The 19,598-nt window shown below is 48.0% G+C and overlaps 1 protein-coding gene across 1 annotated transcript in view; it reads left to right on the top strand.

Moving 5' to 3' along the window:
* Nucleotides 1–19,356, top strand: part of bmp1a (bone morphogenetic protein 1a) — a 38,471-nt gene extending 19,115 nt beyond the window's left edge. Inside the window, exons 7-20 of the mRNA XM_036526719.1 lie at nucleotides 7,404–7,528; nucleotides 9,408–9,523; nucleotides 9,797–9,899; nucleotides 10,195–10,311; nucleotides 11,052–11,197; nucleotides 12,967–13,162; nucleotides 13,833–13,958; nucleotides 15,700–15,860; nucleotides 16,206–16,386; nucleotides 16,527–16,652; nucleotides 16,864–16,991; nucleotides 17,442–17,655; nucleotides 17,942–18,192; nucleotides 19,026–19,356. Coding sequence (XP_036382612.1) covers nucleotides 7,404–7,528; nucleotides 9,408–9,523; nucleotides 9,797–9,899; nucleotides 10,195–10,311; nucleotides 11,052–11,197; nucleotides 12,967–13,162; nucleotides 13,833–13,958; nucleotides 15,700–15,860; nucleotides 16,206–16,386; nucleotides 16,527–16,652; nucleotides 16,864–16,991; nucleotides 17,442–17,655; nucleotides 17,942–18,192; nucleotides 19,026–19,160 — 2,125 coding nt within the window. The 3' untranslated portion in view covers nucleotides 19,161–19,356. The remainder of the gene's footprint in view (nucleotides 1–7,403; nucleotides 7,529–9,407; nucleotides 9,524–9,796; nucleotides 9,900–10,194; nucleotides 10,312–11,051; nucleotides 11,198–12,966; nucleotides 13,163–13,832; nucleotides 13,959–15,699; nucleotides 15,861–16,205; nucleotides 16,387–16,526; nucleotides 16,653–16,863; nucleotides 16,992–17,441; nucleotides 17,656–17,941; nucleotides 18,193–19,025) is intronic.
* Nucleotides 19,357–19,598: the final 242 nt, after the last annotated feature.

Genomic DNA, 19,598 nt, shown 5'->3' with positions numbered 1-19,598 from the left:
ATGGTTCAAGTCCACTCATCATAGGGATTCAATTATGTTGAGTTGTGTTTTGCCAGCGGGCTGACTCGCCTATAGCCATCTCCTTAATTTTAATGCCTCATGTACTGTATGTTGTAATCTTTCTTTTATGGCTTTTTTCCGTAAGTTTAAGTAATGGCTGGCTGGCATTTACCGCCCGGAGGGTAGCATCCATATTCCTTATTTGCCCCGGATCCCTTGCGCAATTATTCCACTCAATGTTCCGCTCCGGCTCCATGGAGTGGCTGTTTGTACCCCATCCTGGGTGTGATTTGAAAACGGAGGAGCGCTGAGAGAGCTTTTCAAACACAATGAGCTCACAGCTGGGTGCGCGTCGTCCGTGTGGAAGTGTGGCCTCGCAGCGGAAACACAGCTGCCGGAACACAGGCCTCCACGCCATCTCGTCTCCCTCCTCTCCGACTCTGAGTTTTTCAGAGTTTGGATCACCCAGCCCTCTCGCCAACCTACTGCTGACATCCTGTTCCTGATGCTAGGTTGGAGAGGCGGCCAGAGGTACTATCTGGGGCACACAGGATTAAACCTCCAAGACCTACTCAGTGGTGGTGGTTGAGGGGTGGGGGATTTTAGTGGGTTAAAGAAAAGCATGTGAAACAGATGCCTCCCCCCCTTTAAGCCTTGTGCGCTTTGATTCGCTGCTGTCGGTCGGCCTCAGCCGCGGGGCCTTCGCTGCAGGCCGTGGCAGTTTTTGTTGGCCGGCACAAGCGGTGTCAGGCTATGTGATGATTTCAACTTTGGCCGACTTACATATCGGAACTGCTTTTCATTTTGCATTTTATTTAAACCAGCGCTTGGGCCATTGTGGCTAAATGTGATGATGAGGTCCTGTGGAACTGCGTTCGATTAGCAGGAGATTTCATTAAGTGCCCCAGCTCTGATGCAGAGTCTCTCCCCACTGTCCGTGATGGTGTTGATAGCTCGTCTGCCCCTCACCTCCACTGTACCAGGTCTTCGTTCCGGAGTGAGAGTATCCTTGGAATGTGGAGTTAGCTTTTCTTAGACTGCAGAGTAAGACTTCTTTTCACCTTACTGTATTTTGGCTGTGCTTTTACAGCCCTGGTTTTCTTCCTCCCATGGTGCTCAGCTCTTTCAGGGGGAGCGGGGTGAGGGGATATAGTGGTTTGAACTGGGACCGCGGGGGTACGGGCAGGAGCAGAGGGGAGGCCGTTTCGTCCCTTTAATGGGCCGGCTGTCTCTCCTTCAGACTTTTTCAATTAGGCCCCCTCCTCTGCCCGGGCTCCCGTAACTGTGGCAACGGGCCAGTAAAACCTGCACAGGGATCCTGTGATTGAGTTATTACACTGTCAGTGGCCCTGAGTCACATGACCCCGTGCCTCTCTTTCTTCTTTTCATAAAAGCGCTCGTAAACCTCCCCTTCTCATACCGCGATCCACCTCATTACGCTTCGGAATGGCCATATGAAGGAGCTTTGATCGTTAGCAGCCAGATCCAGCAGGCCGCTGTTTCGTTTCTTTGTCGACTGCTGTTTTAGCCTCCAAGCCTATATTGTCTTGAGCAATATCATATCCAGACGCTGTGATTGGTTATGCCAATTTGGTTTGGTAGTTGTTGGATGATGTTCAAATACGAAAAGGGACCTTGGATTAGTCCTTAGTCCTCAAACTCTGCAGCATATGTGACAACAATCTGCCATTTGCTTTGAATGAAAAGGTGGTTTACATTTTTATTGCAGCTTTTAAGTTTTAAGTCCTCCATGTTGCACAAGGAGTTAAAGGTGCACGTCCTCCTGGGAATGTGGACAAAACCTTGAGCTCTGCATTTGCTTTTGCTGCATAAAATGGAGGAATTGCACTGGTTCTGTTTTCCCTCTTCTTTCCCCATTGTCAAGAGCAGTAAAATATCCATAATTTACAGCTTCATACTGCAAATCCCTGTATTGAACCTTCAGACTGGGGTGCACACTGCAGTGACTCAAACACTAAGTTAACCACAAATAGATTGTCACTCATTGTAGTGACTTTTCCCTCTTAGTCACTCCATTCCTGTTTACATACAGGAATCTGTGTGGAGGTCACAGAGGTTGTGCTCTACGCTATGACATAAATCACATAGAAAGCTGATTCATCACAGATGCTGCATGCAGTCAAATACAATTTCAGTTGTGTTTTGTGCACATGGATCATTTGACTCGAGTGCACCCCTGAGTTCAATGGCAACTTCAAATGCGTCAAATAGTACTTGTGAGAAGAGGTGTTAGGGGAGTGTTGGAAGACAGCTGTAAACTCATACGTGCAAATAAGGCCATCATATAGCAGTGTTTTGTGCGGAATCATTGTGTACATACACTCAGTTCACCTGGGTAGCCTTGGTCAGGCTGTCTTTCTCTCAAGAACTATTTTCTTGAAATCGTGCTTGTGAGCGGTTGAGGGGAATACCGGTGGGGGAAGGGGTTCAGTGCTTTCCGAGAGTCCGTGGCAAAAATGTTCCCACCGGACTCCTTTTACTCATAGATTGTGTCATCTCCCAGGCGCGGGGAGGATGAGTTAAACAGATTGAGAGTTGATGGACACAATTCAAGGATGGAGCGACAGGCAAATGGAGAGGGCAGCAAAGGGCTTTTCTGTCTGTACTGTGAAACAGGCTGTGCGTGGGTCTAGCTCTAGTTCTCACCACTTGTCATGTGCCTGCTGCCCAGAGCTCCTTTCTATGTAATAACTGAGCAATTAGTGCACTGGGAAAATCTCTATACTGAAACGCCTTTTAGCTGTGTGTGCGGTATTTAGTCAGTGTAGCCAGTAAAATGTGAGCAGAGAAAATTGCAGAAACAGTGCGACCACTGCTGTTTTGGTGGTCCTGGTTTTAGCGTCTGGGGGGAGAAATATTCAAGGCTTTTCGTAAATAGATCCGTAATTGGAAACAGACAGCATTGTTTCCATAATGAAACAAGCACAGTGTTAATAAATGTGTGCTCATTACTTACATGCAACAGACTATCTTTGGCATCACTGTGTTGCTCCACCATATACTGTTGAATCAGAAGTAACAAAATGCAATGTACCTGCCCAATGTTATGTTGAAATGTTTTGTACCCCTAATGCAGAGGAAAACGTGGATACGTGACGGTGGTTTCCTACTAACGTGGCAAGATGCTTTATTTTGCACTGCATACTTCCTTGCTGACGTCCTCAATCTAACTGTCATCTGTGGGAGTTTCATTTTGCACTTTTCCAAGAGATGAAATCAGGAGTGTAGCTTTTGACCAGATAAGAAAACATTGCTATCTTCGCGAAATATAACACAAACCTTCCATCTCCTGTCAGGCATTATTAAAATTATGCGACTGACTGGTTTCCTCCTTGGCAATAAAGGAGAAACGGAGGGCAGAAAAATGTTTCATCATCTTAACGAAGCGCTCCTGTGCCAACTCTTCTCCTGTGTGCCAGCTGACCTCATTTTTGCCAGGATCTTTATTTGACATTTCTGGAACTTATCACAGATTGCTGGCCTATCATTCAGTCAAATGTACTTGTGGTGTCAAAGTGGCAATTTTGTGGTTTGGATCGGGGACAGGAGCCACAGCGATACACTGGTGTGTTTGCATTTAACCAGTCCCCACGTTTTCTGTGGGGGTAGTGTGGAGGGTGGGGGAGGGGGTGGCTGACGTACATCTTCTTGGCGCGTATCTCCATTTGGTCAGCTGTGACACCCGATTATTACATACACGTGAGGAAACGTGTCTGCTTGTGCTCTGTGCCATATGCCAGAGGCTGGAGACGAAGTGCTCCCTTTTTTAGTTGTTACAGTACTTGGAAAGGAGGTTGTTTATAAACATGGAGAGCCAAGGTACATGAGCGGAAGGCTCTGTCAATGTGTCAGAGACATGACGAAGGATGTTTTTCTCCTCCCCCTTCTGTTCCCCTTTCAAGAGCATAGGTTCTGTTAGGGTATGGAAGGCACAACAGAGGTTGTTTTTCCCATTCCATCCCCCCTTTTAAGGCTGCAAGAACATTTCTGACAGCCCACTGCTATAGTTCCCCTGTGTGACTGTAACATGAGCACCAGTACACGCGAGTAAGTGAAGAAAGGGACAGGGCCAGACGCTGATGATTACCACGCTGTTCTGATATGAGAACCAGCTGTTTGGACTTTGGGGAATTTTTTTTTTTTGTTCTTATTTTTCATTTGTGTTTTTTGCCGGTCTTTTCCTCTCTGCCCGTCGCACTTGCAGCCTCACTGTCTGGATGGTTTCCCAAACAAACTGCCATTCACTCGTGACAAGAGGATTCTGGGAAACAGAGGGCGAATTCTTTTTAAAGAAGGAGGCTGAGGTTCAATACAGAGCCAAGCGCCAGACCTCAGTGGGGATTGGCCCATTTTTACTGAGTTTTCAAAGTCTTCACATACTTGATATTAGAAAGGGAAGGAGTGAGAACAGGAGAAGGCAGAATCTGCCCCTGCTCCACTGTCCGCCATGCACAGAGCTCATGGCAAAAAAATTCAGGCAAAGCGAAAATGCTAGAGTCTCTTTTCCCATGAGTGCAGTCAGTTACTTTTGGGAAGGAAGAATGGCAACAAATGCATTTTTTGTCTGTGCAGTAAAAATGGCCCTGCAAATGTGTTTGAAAGTACACCTTACAAAATCAAGACAGCAGTGAGCTCAGCTCTAGATTTTTTGGTGTTCTTTATGGGAAGTCATTTGCCTAGGAAGTTTCTAGAGAGGACAGTTGCTGTAAACTGAGTTTCTTCTGCTGTTTGTTCGAGCTTCAGTCTTCGGCCCACTCTTGCTGAGATTCACCCCTATGCTGTAATTATCCGGCAAAAGCGCACCGCCTCCAACATTGTTCGCTTTTATTGGACGCGAGGTTGTCTCGGAAGCCTTAAAGTAAAACCGACTGCCTTTTTGGCGATACAGCACGGCAAGGATTTAAAAACGGAAAAAACGAACCTGAATGTGGATTTGGCCTATTTTTAACAGACGGTGCCCTGAAAGCTTTTCACTTTCATTTGTTGCACCAGTTCAGTCACTTTAGAACAACTTTGTCCTTTTTTTCCACGGCGTGCCTGTGATTAGGCTATTTTGGTTCCCTACAGCTTCTGTGATATGTCTAACCTTTTGTCTTTGTGCAAGGGGAGTCGACAAGCCGATTTACCTTGCACTGCTGGTTTCCCTTTATTTTCCCTTTCACCCTCCTCGGGGCTCTCGGCGCGGTTTTACTGTATATCACCGTGGGAAGCCGGCACTTCTGTTTGAATTGTTGTTTGAAGGATTTCACGGCCAGCCTTCTTGACTGGAGGTGTCTCAGAGGGGGGAGGTTGGGGGGGGGGGGCAAGCTCCTCTCGCTTTTTGTCTGGTGCGTGTTACCCAAGCCCATTTATTTTTAGGAAATGTTTTTAGGCCTGCTGTGTGGAGTGGAGTGCCAAAGCAAATAAAGACCTGCCAGTGTGTCCTTTTGTCTGAGCTGAAACCGGCCGGAGTGGCCTTATTCTCCTGCAGCCAGCGCCGGGCTCCTGGGAGCCACCAGGCTGCGCTTAAACTGTTAGCTCAGGCTGCTCTGTTTGCACATGCCTGCCGTTGATGAGCGCGTCGCCATGGGAACGGAGCGGGAGCAAGCCTTCGCTCGCCACGGCGGAGGGAAAAGAATGACGATAAAGTAGCAAAGTGTCAAGTGAGAAAACAGTGGGAAAGGACGCGACAGGCTTCTCTGCGCCGAGCCTTCTGGCTCCCTATTCAAGGCGGGGAGAAAAAATATGCAGAGAACTGCAGAGATGCACTTGGAAGCTCCATTGTCTGCATAATGCTAATTGATGTTTACAGTAAGAGCCATTTTGTTCGTGAGCATCTAATTATCAGGGACCTTTGCGAGGCATGGGGTCTTAAAACTGTACAGACATTATATTACTCGTCTGCCTTGACACCGTGCAGTGTTCCCATCCTCAAAACACACAGCATGAGTGGCCCGCCCCCCCGTCACTGTTCTGCTGGATGTACCGGTGATGAGCAGCAGGGTGGGAGTAATGCACACATCTTGGGTACACGATGTAACGACAAGGATCGATTTCCATATCCATTTTTAATTCTCACCGCAGAGCGGCCGAGAGTGTAACTCATGCTATCTGTCATGTGAAAATAAAAGCCGGACTGCAGCATGATGAATCCAGGGGGGCTTCGCTTGAGGTGACCCGGAGACCGGGCTGGGGTGGCTTGAGTAATTTGACGCCGGGCAGGAAGTGCTCCTGTAGCACGAGCTGTATGTGCGAAGGATAAGTGGGCTGTGCCTGTTAGCAGTGAGCGATACATCTGTTTACATAGGAGCAGAAGGAAGCGTCATTTGTTTGTGTGGGAAAAAAAAAAACAGACAAAACTGGTAAAGTGAGGGGAGGGAGGACAGGATGAGAGAAACCCGATGCTGACAAGAGTGATAACAGGCGTGCGCCTGGATTCTGCCCTGGGCGTTTTTCTCTCTCTGAAAGCCAACTGTACCGTTTTCTCACCGCTGGAATCAATCTACCACACCAGAGAACAGATTGTAATGGGAAAGCACCCCCACCACGTGGACTGCTGACACAAGAGTGCCGTCACCGTTTGTGTTCTGGGGAAGTCCGGGGGTCTCTGCCAGAGGTCAGTCCTCCCCCCAGTTTCCTGCAGCCTCGGTGAGGTCATCGGTGAGGGACGGCCCCGCCAGCCGCCGATGGAGAGTCTCCATCTCTTTGGCTCTCCTCCCTCCGCATGGCGCGACGCCATGAGCTATCCACCCACGCCCCGGCACAAATGCCCCGCTGCTCACCTCAGCGCAAAAGTCCACTAATATTAACCAGTGCAGACGGAGCTGAGCTGAGAGATGGGCGGTGGTTATATCACCGGTTCATTTATCCAGAGGGCATGGAGGGCAGCACGCACTCGCGCGCTCGTCCAGCCAGTTAGCACAAGCACATGCACGTTGTAGGGATGTTCGTCTCATGTTCTCAGACTAGACGTCTCACATCCCCGCTGCTAAATCGCCCCAGGAACCACACAAAGGAAAACACAAAGTCTGCTGCCCCTGGATTGCCTTGGCCTGCTTCATGAATATCATTCCTTGGCTCTAGTTATTGTTGGCAGTTTGTCTTCCTGAAACTAGCCATGCTTTGGCCTATTGAGTCCACGCCTCTTGAGTCAACATCTGAAGCGCATCACTATACAATGATTTAAGCACGTGGAAGAGGAGGTAATGGGGCCTGTGGTTTAACCTTGGCCATGTTGAAATGCATCTGCATTTAATAGGTGTCTCTGTGTGTGTGCGAGCGTGTGTGTACATGTATTTGTCTGTGTGTGTGTGTGTGTGTGTGTGTGTGTGTATATGTGTCTGTATATGTATGTGTGTGCGCATGCGCCCCCTCAGTAATTTTTTTTTCTATCTGTGATACAGAGGCATCTTCTTAGACACCATCCTGCCGCGCTATGATGTGAACGGGGTGAGGCCACCCATCGGCCAGAGGACGAGACTGAGCAAAGGGGACATCGCTCAGGCACGCAAACTCTACAAGTGTTCAAGTAAGAGCAGCGCAGTTCACATGTGACAGAGATAACGTACTGGAGTTCAGAATAGCAGGCTGTATGACAGTATAACAATAACATCCAAGGCAAAAGAAGCTTAAATCTCAATGGCTGCTGCCTCTGTGCCATAAGTGGTGTTTGCCTGTGACCTACCCCATCTGCTGAAAGTGAATGTAATTCTGTACAAAGGGCTCCCTGGAATGTAGTCCTATTTTATGTCGTCTTGAAAAAGCTGAGCATCTACCGCTGATGCACTGCTGTATCCCGGGCTACAGTTGCCGTGCCTCCTGGCTTGGGAAGAGAATGTAAACAGTGCCCTGGGACAGGAAGTTTATCATCGCTCTTTCCCAGAAGACGGCAAAAGAACAGCTGGTCTCAAGTGGATGATGGCCCAGAAGGAGCTGTGAATCAACATCAGGCCAGCTCCCCCCACTCTATAGTTTGTATGTGTGCATGAGAGTACAAGCTATTGGTGTTGGAAGGCCGTCATTGAGCATTCTCTAGTTAGTGACTTGTTTGTGGGCGGGAATCTTGACTCTGTCTCAGAGGAAATGAGGGGACTTTAAGACGTCAGGGCAGCAGTTCTCACGTCTCTGTTTGCATCAGAGCAGAGGCTAAAGGGGTCATTCTGTGACTACCAGTCATTTCTCTGGTTCTCTGGTTCTCATGGGTAAGTGGGCAGGCAGATGCTAAGTGGACCCAAAAGGTTCTCAGAGGAAGGAAGGGAACATTAGAGTTGTGCCCCTCTCTGTGATGAAATTAATGCTTGCACAGATTGGTCACACCCAGTTATCGACAGCACTTGTGTAGAACCCTGTGGCCCAAACCATCTTTTAGATGCAAGGATTAAAGGCTGCAGATTAAAGAATGTTTAATAGTGCAGAGTGAAAGGGCCTCACACTGTCAGCTGCTTCCTCTCGGAAAGCGGTGAAAAGTGCGGCTGCCTGCCTCCCGCTCTGCAGACCAGATGCGGGAGGATGATGTGGCGCCCGGCGCTGGGGGGCGCAGAAGGGGGATCCTCGCAGCTGACTCCCAGAAAACCCTGGAAAGGGTGCCAGATTCCTGTTTGCGCCACATTCCTGGGAGCGGTTGTCAGCCCTCCGCGAGGGCTAGACCACTTGTTAATGGTTTACATCATCGGACCTCCGCCGCACATTATTGGACGAACCTCTCGCCTCCTCGTTTTATAAGCTGGCTAAACCATTATTGGGGAAGGCACTGAATGCAAACAGATTAGGGACCTGCTCTTTTTTTTCTTATTCCGGTGAAATGGAAAAGGGAGAAGTGGCCCAAGAGGTGGTATTTTGACAGGCAGGCATCCAAGAAATGGAGCATTTGTTACGATATTTTCTCTCTCTCAGCTGCCGGTCGGGGCCATCTGCTGCAGTGCTGTTGTAGACATTTTCACAGCTTTTCTCTGTGGGCTTCGGGGGGCACCTGATGTGCCTGTAAGGATGATGTTTCGAGCTGTTTGCGAATGTCTGTGCTTTTCCAGTTTCATTTACAGGATACTATGTGTTTTAGAGGAGCCGTATCTAATGCCTTGTTCTCCTTCTCCCACCCTCCTTTCCCCTACACTCCGCCATCCTGCATCATCTGGAATAAATCGAATATCATCTGCGGATGTGCCTTTGAACATGAAAGGGCAGAAATAGTGTTTGATTGAAGTTGCTCTTTGTTGCACTGAGCAGGCCTTCCCAAGTGTGTTTGATAGAAGTCAAACCTCCAGACTTAAGTTTGATTAATTTTATTTTATGAGTGTAGATGAACCGTGGTAATTTTTCACTTGCAGACTTACAGCCAATGGCCTGTCTCTTCCACGGCCAACTTGGCCAACGAAACGTCCTCATTATTTGCGTTTATTGTGTCTGGGCAGGATGTGGCGACAGTCTGCAGGACAGCAGTGGGAACTTCTCGTCCCCTGGGTTCCCCAATGGATATTCGGCCTATATGCACTGCATCTGGAGGATATCTGTCACACCTGGAGAGAAGGTGGGAGGAATGCGGACACTGCATTCTTGAGCATAAAAACAGGAATCTGGGGAAAGAGTTCAGGATCACTATCAAATAGATGGATGTCTTACCAAATGTGCACTTCCCAAACTTTGATGCTGTAGGTTGCAGTGACTTTACTTGAGTTTGTCTAGTCCCTTTGGCAGACTGTGTCAAACATTTTTCACGAGTTGTTCCTGGATCCTCTAAATGTTCGTGACGTGTGGTGAGTTAAGCCTCAGCCTCAGTAACCCAGGTCTCTTCATTTTTAAGATCATTCTGAACTTCACCTCCATGGATCTGTACAGGAGTCATCTGTGCTGGTACGATCATGTGGAAATCAGGGATGGCTACTGGAGGAAAGCTCCTTTGAAAGGTTAGTCAATAAGAGAGGAACACCACAGTATTAGAACCTATCCCACAAGTCCCTTTGAATAGAATAATTACCATGCTGCTGTCATGGACATTTGCACAAGCATATATTTACAACATGCTACTTCTTTGTGATCCATGAGTAAGTGTGTGTATTTATGTTTACACAAATCTGAATGGGGATTGAGAATGGAATATTGCTTTTGCCCTCAGGGGTGGTAAATTTTAAGTGGATAAATATCCAGCTGCTTACTTAAGGATCTTAGTGTAATGGGGCCTGACTTGTGTGTGTTTTCCAGGTCGTTTCTGTGGGGATAAACTGCCTGAACCAATCATCTCCACTGACAGCCGACTGTGGATCGAGTTCCGCAGCAGCAGTAACTGGGTGGGCAAGGGCTTCTCTGCGGTGTACGAAGGTATGGTCAGTGGCGGACCATCCCGTCACGGGCGGTGTGCCACCAGCGCCCAACCCAAATCCCCCGATGCCCTCTTTGGGGAGGCTGGTTTAAATTCTGGTTAGGGGATTGCTCCAGTTTCTATTACGGGGTCAGCTTGCTAGACTGCTGCCCTGCCAAACTCACAGTATTCTACACTGCGCTAATCTGGTTTCCATCTCAGTATGGTGCACGGCCATACTGTACATTCCAGATTCTAGATTTCTGTGTTCCATGATGTACAGCCCCAGTCAAAAGTTTGGACACATCTGATTAAGATAATGGGAAGCATGCATTTAAAGACTTTTGATCTAAAGACTTATGCTTAAATGCTTTAAATTTGTTTCTTTCACAGATATAAATGGTTGATACCTATGCATGAATTTCTTTCCAAAAAAATGATTTTTAAAAAAATATTTTTTTGGCTACTTTGAAGAATCTAAAACAGTTAGGTAGTTTTGATTTGTTTAATACTTTTTTGGTCACTGCATAATTCCATTTGTGTTATTTCGTAGTTGTGTCTTTTTCTATATTCTAAAATGTGGAAAATACTAGAAACAAAGATTAAAAGTTGTATCCAAACTTTTGACTGGTACTGTACTGGTACTGTGAACTCTGCAGAGCCAAAGTGTGTGTTGTTGTCTGTGTGAACCAATGCAAGGTGATCTGCAGTGCGTTGCATTCATGAGATCCTTACGCTGCGTGCTTTCTCTCTGCCCCAGCGATCTGCGGCGGGGAGGTCAAACGGGACAACGGGCAGATCCAGTCTCCCAACTACCCCGACGACTACCGGCCCAACAAGGTTTGCGTGTGGAAGATCACAGTGGCCCAGGGCTTCCACGTGGGCCTGACCTTCCAGTCGTTCGAGGTGAGGGGAGAGAGTGTGACACATCTGGACGTAATGCGCAAAAGGTGGTCTCGTGCTTCACAAGCTCACTGCCACAGGTTTTCCTGCAAAAACAAAAGTGATCTGTTAAACAGGACTCTTTAGACGGGGGGTTCTTAATATGGATGCCAAATGCGAGACTCCTGGTGAGTTGGGGGACAAAAACACACTGGAGAACAGTTAGTTCTGGAAACAAAAAGGCCTGTAGTCCTTAAAGTCTGGTGGCAACGTTCAACAAAGGCCATGTGCCTCTTCTGTGACACCAGAGCAGCCTGTGACAGCTTCCTGCACAGCCTGAGAACGTGTTCCCAGCACAGCAGGGTATTCTGTGACACCAAAGAGGTCCCTGCTTGAGTCGGCGAAAGTAGATATGCTTTTGTTTCTCGCCCAAAACTGAAAGTGCAAAAAAGAAACAAAGGGTGATAACTTTGCGAGTTTGACTGTTAGGTTATGTAAAACTGTTACATCATCTTGGTAATTATTTATTATAGGGATTCTCACAGAGAGGGGTATGATCATTGGAAACAAGGTAGTAGGCTTGCATTGTTTTGGAACCAAAGCCTTAAAAAAAGAATGCCTTGCAACACCAGCCTGCAAGATAAATGCTGAAAACCTGATTAGGATATCTAGCTTGGTACTAAACATAGAACCAGTCATTGGTTTAATATCTTTTAGAACACCTTTACTCTAATGGTGTCTTCACACCTCCATGGGATGCTGTTGTACTAAGTCTGGAAGTGCTCCTGTGGGAGTGTGTTTCATGCGGTGCTTACTGCAGTTCTTTGCTCTCAGCAAAGGTCCCATGGTCCTGCTCATCTACCCTTGATGAGTAGTCTGGTCCCAAAGGCTGTCCGTGACATTTAAGTCAAGTGGATGTACTGGTCAAACTCATAACCCCAGTTCCCTCTTCCTGTAGTCATCCCACCACACTGCTGGCACAGTGGCATTATACAGTGACTTGCCTTGAAACACATTGTGCATACTATAATCTTAGGAATGCTTAAGACAGCTGTGCAGGTCAGCTCAAGTAGCATTGCTCTTTGCGGCTGTGTTCTTTTGTATGTTGGGAGTACTTTGTTGTACTGCCTGTGTGTTTTCATGTGAGCCCTGTGAGTTTAGTCAGTCACTCGTGTAGCTGTTCCTGTCTACATTTGTCTGGGCACTGCTTTTGTACCTCTGAAATATTTCAGGCCAGCACTCAGTTTGTTATTACTTGAGACGCCATCGTCGTGAGACGCCCTTGTTTTCAAAAGCCGTGTAGTTTTAAAGATGAGATCCTACAACAATGTTAGCCAAAACAAGGACTGTAGACATGAAAAGGAAGAAAATGATGGTCAATGCAAACTCTGTTTTGGCAGTGTGCCATCATTAGAAGGCTTTTGAGGGTGAGCCCCCCCCCCTCCCCTCCCCCCCCACCCACAGACACACACACACACACACACACACACACACACGCACACGCACACACACACACACACACTCCATTTCAGTGTAAGCTATCATAAAATTATGAGGTGAATTGAAAATTTTGGATTATGTATAGAGCCCCCTATTAGTCGTCATCGTGAAAAGTCAGCCAGGAACAAGAACAGGACTTTGGTCACGCATGGCTTAGCACCCTGCACACTGCGTTGGCCCACAGCTCTCTCACGACAGATTACCCAGGGTACCTCTGCAGTCTCCGCCTTGTTTAAGCCCTGTGCACTTGTGTGCCACCCGCCCTCTGATCCAACCCTCTCCCCCACCCACAGATCGAGAGGCATGACAGCTGTGCCTATGATTACCTAGAGGTGCGGGACGGCAATTCGGAGAGCAGCCCCCTCCTGGGCCGTTTCTGTGGCTACGACAAACCTGATGACATCAAGACCAGTTCCAACCAGCTGTGGATGAAGTTTGTGTCTGATGGCTCTGTCAACAAGGCTGGCTTTGCTGCCAACTTCTTCAAAGGTCAGGTGGAGGGGAGGGATGTATAGTTTAAAATTTAGCTATTTAATGTATGTATAGTTTAAGATTTAGCTGTATCTAAATGTCCTTCGGCGAAGATTCCCCTAGCATGCTAGACAACAGCAGATCTCTCTTTATTTTTCATAAAAAGTCATTCTAATCTTACCAATCTGCTATCTTAAAAAAGTGGCACAAATGTCATATTAGATTTGGACTGTAATGATATTTTTGATTTGAGTAATGGCCTGTTGAGTTTAGCAGGGCCAGATTAGTGAGGCATTTCATTTATTAATGAGAGAAAAGAGGCTGGGATATATCAATATTGGTACAAAGGGGGTGGTGCTTGTAACCCCTACACCATAGTGATATTCATGATATACCTTTTCCTCAGGTGGTTTATTTGCTATTATAAAATTGATTTGTGTGTGTGTGTATGTGCGTATATAGTATAAATTCATTTTTTGCCCCTCTATCTGAAGTTTAACTGTATGTCAAACTATACAAGTTGATCAGGTAAATCAACGTTCAAATGTTCTGTTCTGTTATGTATGGTTTTTACACATGTTCTGTCAACTGAAATGCTAAGACGACACGGGCGTCACCCTACATCCAGGTGACACCGGATTGGCTCGATTGTTCGGTGACTCACACATTTCTGTCGCTCGAACTGCAGAGATGGACGAGTGCTCCAAGCCTGACAACGGCCGCTGCGAGCAGCGCTGTGTGAACACTCTGGGCAGCTACAAGTGCGCCTGTGACCCCGGGTACGAGCTGGCGTCCGACAAGCGCAGCTGTGAGGGTGAGTGCGGGTTGGGGGGGTTTTTGGGGGGGGGGGGGGGGGGGGGTAGTCAGGGGGTGACACTCACCTCTCTTTTCCCACAAATGCACTGTCCCTCGACTCTGTCACAGGCCCCCGACTCACTGCTGTCACCAGAACCCTATCAAAGGCAGCTCTCCAGCACAGCACAGTGCTGAATATAATCTCAGCCTTAATCACAATTTCCCTCCAAACCCCGAGATGGCTCAGAGCGCCCCGGCTATGGTTCATGTTGCCAAGTATAATTGCCTCTGGTCCTCCACCATCTGATATTGATCAGTGCAAACGAGCTTGAGGTAAAAAAGAATTTTGTAAAGGAATCCTAAGAAGCCATGCTTGTTATATTATACGCCCAATATAGACATCAAAGGTGCTGTTGTTGTGGCTGAACTATTGAGGGCATTGTTTGTGTCCTTGGCTTTTTGTTGCTCCCTCTCAAATGCTAACCACTGTCTGCACCTAGAGGAAATTCCATGCCATTGCATTTTAAACAGGACAATCATATCCAGTTTAATTGGGTTTAAGGGAAATATCTGAAATATCTGTCTGCATAAAACAGGACACTGAAAAACCTCTGCTGCTCAGCAACCATCAGCAAGCAAGAGCAACTCAAAAAAAGAAACATATTCGTGTAGTGGAAGCCATATCATTCAGACAGTCAAAATGTATTCTGTCCCATTGCACTGTCAGAAAGTTCTGGATCGGAGTATGCTCTGGAGGGAATTTCCAGAGGGAATTGCAAAAAAACCACAAAGGCCAGTTGAGGAAAACTGTAAAATGACTCCATGACCCCAAGAAAAGGTGGTTGAGACAGCAGTGCAAATCACTGAAAAAACATGCAGTGGAAGAGAAATGCGTAAAGGCATGTAAATAGCAAGATATCCCTCCAGATCCAGGTTTCTGTAATGCTGCACAGAGACAGTGAATATCATTGAAGGAGCATTTGGTTTGATTTGGGATTGATAATTATCTTCTGATATCAGAGCAGACGTGACCACAAGTTCACTGAACCCGCCTTATCTCGCAGTGGTAGACATGAATCGTCACTTCATAGGGATTCATAGGGATGTAACGCTTCACAGAAATGATTTTCAACACATCAAAATGAGGTATAGAACAATACAGGCCAGCTTAGCTTCAGAATGAAGAAGACCTCTTCTAAATTCAAGCCAGTCTTGGTTGTAGCTTTATAGATTTTTAAATACTTGCTAGTTGGTTGAACTGATGAAATGCCTTGTAAAAATCCAAATGGAAGTGGTATTTTGAAGCTACTCTGCTGTGAAATTGAACGATGGGTTACTTTAATCTCTATATAAATGCAAATAGAAGGATGTGGAACACTATTTGCTGGTCATGGAGTCCAGTGATCTCTACCCAAGACAATAAGAGGTATGCACAGACTGTGTAAGGTATTCACAGACTGTGTCAAGTATGCATGAGCACTGTGAGGTATTCATGGACAGTGTGAGGTTTGCACAGATAGTGTGAGGAATGCACAGATAGTGTGAGGTATGCACAGACAGTGTGAGGTGTGCATAGACAGCGTGAGGTATGCACAGACACTGTGAGGCGTTCATAGACAGCATGAGATTTGCACGGACAGTGTGACGTTTGCGCAGACTGTTTGAGGTATACGCAGGCAGTGTGAGGTACGTGCAGACAGTGTGAGGTATGCAGAGTCTGTATGAAGTATGCTGTTAACGCCTGTGTGCCTTCATTGCAGCCGCCTGTGGAGGCTTCATCACCAAACTGAATGGCTCCATCACCAGTCCCGGCTGGCCCAGGGAGTACCCCCCCAACAAAAACTGCATCTGGCAGCTGGTGGCCCCCACCCAGTACCGCATCACATTGCTGTTTGACGTCTTCGAGACTGAGGGCAATGATGTAAGCCGGGGGGGGGTTCTGGTGGTGTTGATATTTTCATCATTTGAAGTGAAGCTGGGAGGAAATCTTCTTTATTTTTGTGTATTTCTTATATTACTCTATTTGTCAGGGTGTGGTCCAGTAAATGTATAAGAGCCATTAGTCTTTTAAAGAGAGGGACTGTGCCTTCAATGCACTTATTACAACAATCCTTTTTACCATATACAATAACAGTTGAGCCAAAATTTCATTGAATTTTTCATGTTATGAAAAAACAGTCATTTGCTTATCTGCTTTTCTGTTTGTTGATAAGGTACATTTATGATCTGTTGGAAATGTCTGATCCCCAAAGGTTTCTCTCCCCAGGTGTGTAAGTACGATTATGTGGAGGTGCGAAGCGGGTTGTCTGCAGACTCTAAATTACACGGGAAATTCTGTGGCGCAGAGAAACCGGAGGCCATCACCTCCCAGTACAACAACATGCGCATTGAGTTCAAGTCCGACAACACCGTCTCTAAGAAAGGCTTCAAGGCCCAGTTCTTCTCAGGTGAGCCACAGGGGGGCGCTGTAGGGCAGGGTTGTTAATGCCGTCACGGTGATTGGTGGCTGGTGTCTGGTCGTGAGATGTGAAGGTCGAGGGGAACGAGGCCTTTGTGAGAGTCGGCTGAGGTGTTCTCTCCCTCCCAGACAAAGACGAGTGCTCCAAGGAGAATGGAGGCTGTCAGCACGAGTGTGTCAACACCTTCGGGAGCTACAGCTGCCAGTGCCGGAGCGGCTTCGTGCTGCACGAAAACAAGCACGACTGCAAAGAAGGTACTGACGCCACGCCCATCCAGTCCGATCACAGTGCCGCTAAACGCCAGTAAAGTGCGCTGCGGATACTTTTAGGGGATATCTTTCAGTTACAGAAGGGTCAGGGTGAGCAAGCGCCTGGAAAAAACAGGGCTCTGCCCTGCCGCGTGGGCCAGAGCTGAGGCCCCAGAGGGAGGGAAGCCGTGTTGACTCTGTGGATGTGTTTTTGCAGCGGGCTGTGATCACATTGTGAACAGCGTGAGTGGCACCATCACAAGCCCCAATTGGCCCGATAAATACCCCAGCAAGAAGGCATGCACCTGGGCCCTGTCCACCACCCCAGGCCATCGCATCAAAATCGTACGTGTCCACCCAACCCCCCCCCCCCCCCCCCCAAGTTCTGTCCGCAGCTCATTTGCTCATGTGTCCCATGAATGTGTGTGGGTCGGCGGTGGAAGCAATCGAGGACTCGGCACCACAGTGGGGTTCTGGAGTTTTCTCATATGTCCGTTTCCCTGGCTATACTTGCATGGCTGGCCTGTTCATGTTTGAGCTGTAGCATTTGCCCCCATTCATTGCTTGCAAATCTCTGCACCTGGGCTAAATCAATAGATGTTTGCACCCATATATGCAGGCTTACTCAGACCTGAAATCTTAAATGTGTATGTGGGCTTGTAGTAGCTAGACTGCATTCTGTTTGTGTGTCTCGTGCTACGTGGCTTAAAGCGTTTAAGGATGTGTCTCTCAGCTGAACCTGGGAGGATACGCCTCCCACTGACACTCACTCCACACTGCCTTCTGTCTCGCCAGGCCTTCAATGAGATCGACATGGAGGCCCACTTGGAGTGCGCCTACGACCACATCGAGATCTACGACGGGCGTGACGGCAAGGCCCCCAGCCTGGGCCGCTACTGCGGCACCAAGAAACCCCAGCCAGTCATCTCCAGCGGCAACAAGATGTTCCTTCGCTTTTTCTCTGACAACTCGGTGCAGAAGAAGGGCTTCGAGGCTTCCCACACAGCAGGTAGCATAGAACATCAGGAATAATCACCATGTAGTGGTAACACTCATCACACACGCAGAAGAAAGGTCTTACTGAGTTTGGTGCCACTGAAAGTGGATGTATGTTGTTGTTACTGTAATACCAAAGCACACATTTGAGAATGTCATGTCATCTTGCTTGCTTTCATGTATGTAGAATATCAATGTATGTGGGAGCTGCACTCTTTCCTACATTTCCCTCCCTGTTAAAATCTCCCCCTCTCTCTCTCTCTTTGTGTGTGTGTGTGTGTGTGTGTGTCTGTCTCCAGAGTGTGGTGGTCGTCTGAAGGCAGAGGTCAAGACAAAAGACCTGTACTCCCACGCCCAGTTCGGGGATAACAACTACCCCGGCGCCTCCGACTGCCAGTGGGTGATCTCAGCAGAGAAGGGCTACGGGGTGGAGCTCATCTTCCAGACCTTTGAGATTGAGGAGGAGGCGGACTGTGGCTACGACTACATGGAGCTCTTCGACGGCGCCGACAACAAGTCCCCGAGGCTGGGCCGCTACTGCGGATCAGGGGTAAACTCTCCCGCTGAAACATGTCATGGGGTGGTAGAGGGCGCTGTCCCGGCACTCCATTACTGTGGCCTTTCGCGCCAGCCCGGGGACTGGTTGGGAAGCTAGCATGCTGTGTCACTGACACAAACTCTGCTTCTGAATCCAGCTCTCTGCTGCTGGGTGCCTAACAGCCTGCCTGCCTGCCTCAGTAATCAGGGCTGAGCAGTGGGCGTGCAGCTCATGGGCTTCCTCTCTATTTTCAGCCTTTAATGACTTCATTACGGTTGTTCCGTTCCTCCGGGTTGTGATATATTGCTTCATGATCTGTAGCTACAGAGGCTGATAAAAGCAGCTTGCTCTGGCTCCGCAAATGCCGGCCGGTGGTTTTGAGCGATCAGCGGTGGTGGCAAGAACCGGGGATAATGGGGTGGCGTGGAGCTGCGGTGTTAGGGAGAGCAATGAGGGCACTCAGGGATTGGAAAGGTGTTTGGATAGGTCAGAGAACAGCTTGATTCCATTATTGGCGGTTGAACGAGCTGTATTTTTTTTTCCTCTCAGCGCCTATTCCAGTAAATCAAAATTGGCAGGTATATGACTGCACCAAATGTACGCTGTACCAAAGGGACATTTAGTGCATTTAAAGCAGGGCGGAAAAGTAAACTAAGATTGCGGAGTGAAGTGAAAAGCTCATTAGAGACCCGGAGCTTGATTTACAAGGGAATGAATGCCAGCTCCCCCCCCAGTGCACTCATAATTTCTCCTCAAATCGATGCTCTCTTGCACATAAATAGTGGCGTTTTGAGAGGGCCTCTGGTGAATCGCTCCGTTTTCCTCCCCTTTCCGCCCCTCTCCAGCCCCCAGAGGAGATCTACTCCGCCGGCGACTCCATCGTCATCAAGTTCCACTCCGATGACACCATCAACAAGAAGGGCTTCCACGTGCGCTACACCAGCACCAAGTTCCAGGACACACTGCACTCGCGCAAGTGACCAGCGGGGGCCGGGAGGGGCCGCGTGGGGCAGAGGGGGAGGCGGAAGGGGCCCAAGGGGAGGCGCCAGCCCAACACTCGGAGACCCCCGGCTGCCAAGATCACCCAGACCAGACGGAACGGCCGCAAGACCACCAAGCGCCCCTCAGCTCCCAGGACCACGGGCTCCCCCCCTAGACTGTGAGGAGTTAAGCCATTCTGCAGTAGACCTTGTTTTTACCTTTTTTATGGTTACGATGGGGACGGGTGGGTGGGTTTAACAGGTTAGGAGGATTCTGGGGGGAGAATTTTGTTTACTTTTAATTTTTTTCCATTTTTTTTTTTTTGGTTTTGTTTTTTTTTTTTTTTTTTTTAATTGCCTCCATCAAAGAGCAAAACGAACAACAGTGGTTTCTCAGGATCTTCAGGAAGGCAGGCATCAGCCGGTCAGATCCCTGCT

Source organism: Megalops cyprinoides, chromosome 4, assembly GCF_013368585.1.
Source record: "Megalops cyprinoides isolate fMegCyp1 chromosome 4, fMegCyp1.pri, whole genome shotgun sequence".
Taxonomy (NCBI): Eukaryota; Metazoa; Chordata; class Actinopteri; order Elopiformes; family Megalopidae; genus Megalops; species Megalops cyprinoides.
The sequence above is the reverse complement of the archived record's forward strand: the minus strand, read 5'-3'. Positions and strand labels throughout refer to the sequence as shown.